The 7069-nt window shown below is 45.3% G+C and overlaps 1 protein-coding gene across 6 annotated transcripts in view; it reads right to left on the bottom strand.

Moving 5' to 3' along the window:
• Positions 1 to 7069, bottom strand: part of Pla2g4e (phospholipase A2 group IVE) — a 67813-nt gene that overhangs the window by 20216 nt on the left and 40528 nt on the right. For all 6 annotated transcript variants that reach the window (XM_010624757.2, XM_010624758.2, XM_010624759.2 and 3 more), the window contains 3 exons: positions 6110 to 6246; positions 1414 to 1545; positions 428 to 468 (listed from right to left, as the gene is read on the bottom strand). In XM_010624757.2, coding sequence (XP_010623059.1) covers positions 428 to 468; positions 1414 to 1545; positions 6110 to 6246 — 310 coding nt within the window. The remainder of the gene's footprint in view (positions 1 to 427; positions 469 to 1413; positions 1546 to 6109; positions 6247 to 7069) is intronic.

Below are 7069 nucleotides of genomic sequence, written 5' to 3'. Positions count from 1 at the left end.
CTCTCTCTCTCTCTCTCTCTCTCTCTCTCTCTCTCTCTCTCTCTCTCTCTCTCTCTCTCTCTCTGTCTCTTGGGAGGGATTGAACTCAGGACCTTGTGCTTTCAAGGCAGGTGTAGCACCGCTGAACTAAATCCCCACCGCTGATGTTTTGATTTCTTCCTCACTGGCCCTTAAGGCCCCCATCCTGTCTTGAGAGGAATTCTTCCCAGAGGCCATTCTCAGGAATGCAGGGGACTGGATCTTTAAAGCACGTTGATGGGTACACTTGGGGAGCAGAGGTGGGGCCCACACCCACCTTCGACTAGAGCTAGAGCTTACTATGGGGCCCAGTATGGGTGCTGGAGTGAGACTGGAGGGGGAGAACAGAAAAAAGCAGAGAGCCACTTGGAGGTCAGGACCGTGGCCATCCGGGGCTGTGTCTACTCACCTCTCTGCCAGCTGGAACTCTACCTCCAGCTCCTCCGAGCCCTGGCAGGGGAGGGAGGGAAGATGGCCGTGAGCTGTGTGTGCAATCTCTGCAAGCCAAGACTGGCTGCAGCCCCAGAACCTGCCCTGCCATCCTGTCATCCCCCACCCTCCACAGCCCTGCTGCCACTGAGAAGGGGCAGCTCCCAGCCCTTCTTGCCCCTTGCCTTCTTGCCACTCTCTGTCCTCAAGCCTCTAACATCAGGAGCAACACCAAGCACCCGAGTGGGGGCCAGGGTGAGCAGCGGACCCCTGCACCAGCTTGTGCATCCCTCTGCTCCCACTGTGCTTCCAGCCTCCTGCAGGCTCAGAGCTTGGGCAAGGGAACCTTAGCAAAGCCCAACTCAGGCAAGGCAGGGGCCCTTCTCTCCGGGTCCTTGCACCTCTTGTGTAGCCTGAGGCAAGCCAGGGCTTCAGTTTCCCCACTGGCCCGAGGGGAGGGGAATGGGGCCTGCCCTGATGAGCGCCCAGGGTGGAAAGAGTGGCCGCCCCGCTGCAGGCTGTCAGGGGTTTAAGTGACCGGATCTCTTCAGCTCCAAACTTCTCTGACTTGTGGATTTGCCCCCATTATCCTCAGTGGTAACCATTCCCTGGAACATCCCTAAAACAGGACTGTGAGGTTAGAAAAAAGGGAAAGAAACCAGTATGAACATCTCCATTCTGTGCCATGAGCATGACTGCTGGGTGCCTTGATTACGCTTCTCACTTATGCCTCAAAACGGCCTGGGTGGATATTACTGTCATCACTGCACAGATGAGAAGTGAAAGCCATCTTCCTAGCCTCCATCACGTGGCTAGTAACACAGAGTGCTGGGATTTGAATGGCACTACCATCTTTTCCTGACTTGGCTGTGTATTTATGGGGAGAAACTCACGCGATGGCAATGTGGGAATAATCCACTGCCCCTCGAGAGGCAGGGGGCTGTGGGCCCAGGCTCCTGTGCCTACCTCTGGGTTGAGTGGGAACTTCACATGGACTTTCTTCCGGAAGCAGAGCTTGGAGAGGTCATAGAGAACTATCAAGAGATGGTCGTTGGGTGTTATTGCGTCTTCATCGCAGACACTCAGCTCTAGGACGTTCTAGGGGAGAAAAGAGGGTGCGGGTCTGGGCGTCATGGTTACACCGACCTACTTCCAGGACTGACCTGAGCCCTGGCAAGGATGTAGGTCTGAGGAATGGGGGACCCACAACTGGTGGGGTTGGGATAAGGTGTGTGAACTCCATTCTTTGGTTCTTCAGCCCCTGATAAAGTCACATGGATGGCCCCAAAGCAGCTGCTAAATAAGAGTCAGCACCTACCCTGTCAAGTAGTTGGACGCAGTGGTCTCAGGACACCTGCACTAGTCTTGGAGGCCTCCTCTTCCTAGGATCCTGAGACACGTGGGTTGAGCTAGATTGCCTCTTAGATCGCCATCTAATGGACTTAAGTATTGTTCTGGTGCATCCCAACCAGATGAGGTCTGTTTACCTTGTAATTACTAGAAATGGTAGTATGTTCTAGAGCCATCCCAATATCCCAATAATCCTCAAGACAGAGGAACCCAAGATCTGATTTCAAGAAGAAAGACAGCATACATGAAAATCTTCCTCATCACTAAACTCATATATATATAATAGAAAAGTCATTTTAAAGTAGAAACTATGAAGACATTCTTGAAAACAAAACAGAAAAAAACTCTTCATAACCTAGCAATGGAAAAACATCCTTTAAAAATGTGAAATGGATAAATTCCTAGCTATGAATTACCAAAATTGAACCAAGATTTAAAGACCCTGAATAATCCAATAACAAGCAATGAAATCAAAGCAGTAATAAAACATCTAGCAACTCAGAAGAGCACAGGTTGAGGTGGATTCACAGCTGAGTTCTACAAAAATTTCAGGAAAGTTCTAACACCAATATTTCCCAAGCTTTTTGGTGAAATTAAAAGGCAAGGAGTACTCTCAAAGTCATCCCCGCAAGCTACCTTTACCTTGATTCTAAAACCAGACAAAGATCCAACCAAAATAGAGAATTATAAACCAACATCTTTAAGAAATATAGATGAAAAAATCCTCAACAAGATACTGGAAAACAGAACACAATAAATCATCCAAAAGACCATACATCATGAACAAATAGGCTTCATTTCAGGGAGGTAAGGATGGTTCAGCACATGCAAATCAATACATGAAATGCAGCACATAAACAGAAGCAAGGCCAAAAATCACATGATCATCTTAATAGACACAGGAAAAAGCCTTTTACAAAATCCAACACCCATTCATGAAAAATAAACCCTGAAGAAATTAGATATACAGGGGCCTTTCCTCAATCTGATAAAAGCCATTTATGACAAACCTACTGACACCATCATATTAAATGGGGAAAAGCTGAAAGCTTTCCCTCTAAAATCAGGAACAGGAAAAGGATGTCCACTATCATTACTCCTGTTCAATATAGTCTTCTAAAAATTAGTGAGAGCAATTAGGCAAGAAGGACCAGAAATGTAGCTCCTTGGCACAGTGCCTGCCTGGCAATCATGAGGCCCTGAGTTCAATTCCCTGTACAAAAAAAAAAAAAAAAAGGAAAGAAAAAGAAAAGAGCCAGGGGTGGTGGAACACACCTGCAATCCAAGCACTCAGGAGGCTGAGGCAGGAGGATTGCTGTGAGTTCAAGGCCAGCCTGGGCCACATAGTGAGTTCAAAGCTAGAGCAAGACCCTGTCTCAACCCCACCCCCCAAAAGAAAAAGAAGTCAAATTATCATTATATGCAGATGACATGATCCTCTAGATAGAAACCCTCCCAAGAAGTCCACCAAAAGACTCTTAGATTATAGTTAGACATATTGGCACACACCTGTAATCCCAGAACTTGGGAGGCTGAGACAAGAAGGCCACCACAAGTTTGAGGTGAGACTGAGCTACATAGTAAATTCAAGGGCTAGCTTTGGCTACATAGTGAGACCCTGTCTAAAAAAACAAAGAACAAAAAACTTTTAGAATTATTAATCAAATTCAGGAATGTAGCAAGATACAAAATCAACCCACAAAAATCTGTAGCATTCCTGTACATTAATGATGAACTCACTGAGAAAGAAATTAGGGAAAAATATCATTCACAATATCTTTTCACCAAGAAAAAATAAATGCACAGGAATTAACCTAAGGAAGTGAAAAACCTCTATACCAAAAACTGCAACACCCTGAAATAAGAAATCAAAGAGGACATCAGAAAATGGAAAGCTACCCCCTTTTCCTGGATAGGAAGAACTAATATAGTCAAAATGGCCATACTTCTAAAACCTATATACAGCTTTATGTAATCCCAATCAGAATGCCAAAAGCAAAGGGGCCAAAAGCATATACTGGAAGAAAGATAGCCTTTTTCTTTCTTTCTTCTTCTTCTTTTTTTTTTTTTTTTTTTTTTTTTTCCTTTTATTTTTTTTTTTTTTTGTTTTTTGTTTCCGTATCAGGGATTGAACTCAGGACCTTGTGCTTGTGAGGCAGGCAGTGGAGCCACTGAGCTAAATCACTAGCCCAAAATAGCCTCTTTAATAAATGGTATTGGAAGAACTGGCTACCCACATGCAGAAGACCTATATCTCTAGACCTCTCTCTAGACCTATGTCTCTCACCATGCACTAACTTAAAATCAAAATGGATCAAAGGACTAAGGCAGAAACCCTTAGCCTGCTGGACAATAAAATAAGAAAAAGTCTTGAAGTCAGACATAGGCAAGAACTCTCTGAACAAACTCTAATTGCCTAGGAAATAATACCAAAAATTAAAAATGGGATCATATCAAACTGAAGAGCTTACACACAAGGCTCAGTGGTGCCATGCCTGCCGACAAGTGCAAGGTCCTAAATTTGAACCCTGGTACTGGGAGGAAAAGAAAAAAACACGGCAAAAGAAACAACCAATAGAGTGAAAACACTACCTGTAGTATGGAAAAAAAAATTTTTGCCAGGCATTCCTCGGACAGAGGATTAATATCTAAAATATATAAAAAGCTAAGGAAAAGTAGACTCCCCAGAATAAAAGACCTAATAAAAAATGGGCAAGTGAATGGAGGAGACAGTTCGAGGAAGAAGTACAAACGGCTAGTACATACACGAAGAAACGCTCAACGTCACTGGCTACTGGAGAAAAGCAAATTAAAACAACACTGAGATTCTATCTTATCTCAGGAAGACTGTCAGAATGTCCATCACCAAAGAATCAAATAATAAATGCTGGTGAAGTTATGGGGTGCGGGGAGAGGAACCCTTGTTCATTATTGGTGGGAATGTAAACTAGTACAACTATGGAAATCAGTATGGAGATTTCTCAAAAATCTAAATCTAGAAATTCTATTTAACCCAGCTATTCCCCTTCTAGATATCCTTCCAAAAGAATTAAAGACATCGTCTCACAGTGATACACGCATACCCATTTTTACAGCAGCACAATTCATGACAGCTAAACCTTGGAAGCAGCCTCTATGTCCATCCACAGATGAGTGAATACAGACAATGTGGTATTTACACACAGAGGAGCACTATCCTGCCACAGGAGAGACAAACTTGAGTCATTCATAGGAAAATGGACGCACCTTGAGGCCATAATGTTAAGTGAAATAAATCAGACACATAAGCTTATAAGCGCGTGATTTCTCTTATGTGAGAAACTCAAATTTTAAATAAAGAGCAAAATAAAAAATAATAGGAAACAGAGCTATCTCAAAGGGTAGGGGATCAAGAGATGGAGAGGGAGGAATTAAGATGTGTTACAAACATGTACCAACTCCATGTAAGAAATATAAACATTATATATGTAAATACATACTAATTTTTTTTTTAAAAGGACATAGTAATCTGGAGCTGTGAAGTTTCGAGTGCCTGAATACTGGGTTCGATGCCTCTGCCATGAGGCCTGATTCATTTTTTTTGTTTTGTTTTTGGTACCGGGGATTGAACTTGGGACCTTGTGCTTGCGAGGCAGGCAGCAGCATCACTGAGCTAAATCCCTGACCCCAGGCCTGTTTTGTTTTAAGGGTGCTCTTCCGAAACTGTCACACCTTGGGAAGCTCAACAGAGAATTCTCCCTCAGGAGATGTGAATTTAGGGTCACCATATATCTGAAGAGGACCAGAACCATGTAACAACAACTCAACAAACAAACATACACCCAAGGGAACAGAAAAAGTAACACAATCAGAAAAAGACTTAAGAGAGAAAAAACCCTCTGACCAGAATTAGATTGACCTTAGACCTGCAGTGGTGAATAGAATAATCTTGGCTAATAGAATGGCTCTTCCCTTCCATGATTCTCCTTCTTGAACAGCTCTGGAAGGTACTGGAAACACAATCTGCTCTGGGATAAGAGACCCAGAGCCAGCAAATTACACAGAAGGGTGAGAGATACCAGAAAAAAGGTAGGATAGACTGCTAGGCCTATTCGTCCATGGACAAAATGGACGCTGTTCCATGGCTGTCTGCAGAGGGAGCACACATGGCTTGTCATGGAAGTCATGGATGAGGAGGGAGACAGGCCGGTAGGGCAAGAAGTAGGTAGAAAGAAAAACAAATGGGCAGAAGAAGGACTCACAAGAAAGCAAGGGACAAGCAGGCAAGAGGGAGTAGAGACACACGGGCAGCAAGCAGATGCAGAGTGCTCACCTTCACTTGGCTCTGGATCTGGAAGCTGAAGGTCTCATTCCACTCTGGGTTTGGGCAGTTGGAGATGGTCCTGGTCCTCAACTTCTCCTGGGAGGCAGTGGGCAGCCAGAGACTCACAAAGCAGTCTGTTTGGCTCACTGTCCAAGGAAGACAAGGCTTGAGGCGGAGGGAGAGGAGGTGACCCAGTTGGGAGAAGAGAGGGTGGGCTCAGACAGGTCTCTTGCAGAGTGAGGTCCTCCCAGCTCCAGTCAGATCCTGACTCAGGGTCCAGCTCTGCAGATGCCTCTGCCCTAAGACCCTGAGAAGGTCACAGACTGCAGGCCGTACATTCACAGGGGGGATCGGGACCCCTAACCATTCACGTGGATGCAAACAGCCTGAAGCAGAAGCACTTCAGGCTCTGGGCAAATTCCTGCTTTTTGGAACAAGGTAATGGCCACATAATTTTCCTCTTGTCACGAGAACATCCGGAAAAACAACCCAGTGCATCAGGTTTACTTCTTGCCTTAGCACCAGGGAAATAAAAGCAGGGCCAAGCTCTCCCCTCAAGCTGAGATGTGGTGATGGGAGGGGAACACAGCCTGTGGTGAGTTGACCAAGAAGGCCTTTGTGGGAACGAGCCAATCAGCAGGGTCCACCATCTCCACCAGGCTCAATGCCTCACCGCTGCCCTGCCAGGCTCTTCACACCTGCCGTGGTCTCCCCGTGCAAGGAAACCCTCGTACCTGTCGACGAGTACTTTTTTTTTTTTCATTCTAAAAAACAACCTGAGTTCCTCTATATATCCTGAATAGGGGCCAATGGCTTTGACCCCAACAGATGTTTTCAAAATGGAAAGAAGCAGACAAGCATGGTGTTACATGCCTATATTCCTGGCTGCTGTGGAGGCTGAGGCGGGGTTGAGAGTTCTAGACCAGCCTGGGTAATGGCAAGGCCCTATTTAAGGAGGAGGAAGGGGGC

Source organism: Fukomys damarensis, unplaced genomic scaffold (genome assembly GCF_012274545.1).
Source record: "Fukomys damarensis isolate Sample0158 unplaced genomic scaffold, DMR_v1.0_HiC HiC_scaffold_17, whole genome shotgun sequence".
Taxonomy (NCBI): domain Eukaryota; kingdom Metazoa; phylum Chordata; class Mammalia; order Rodentia; family Bathyergidae; genus Fukomys; species Fukomys damarensis.
This window is presented reverse-complemented; position numbering and strand designations above follow the sequence as displayed.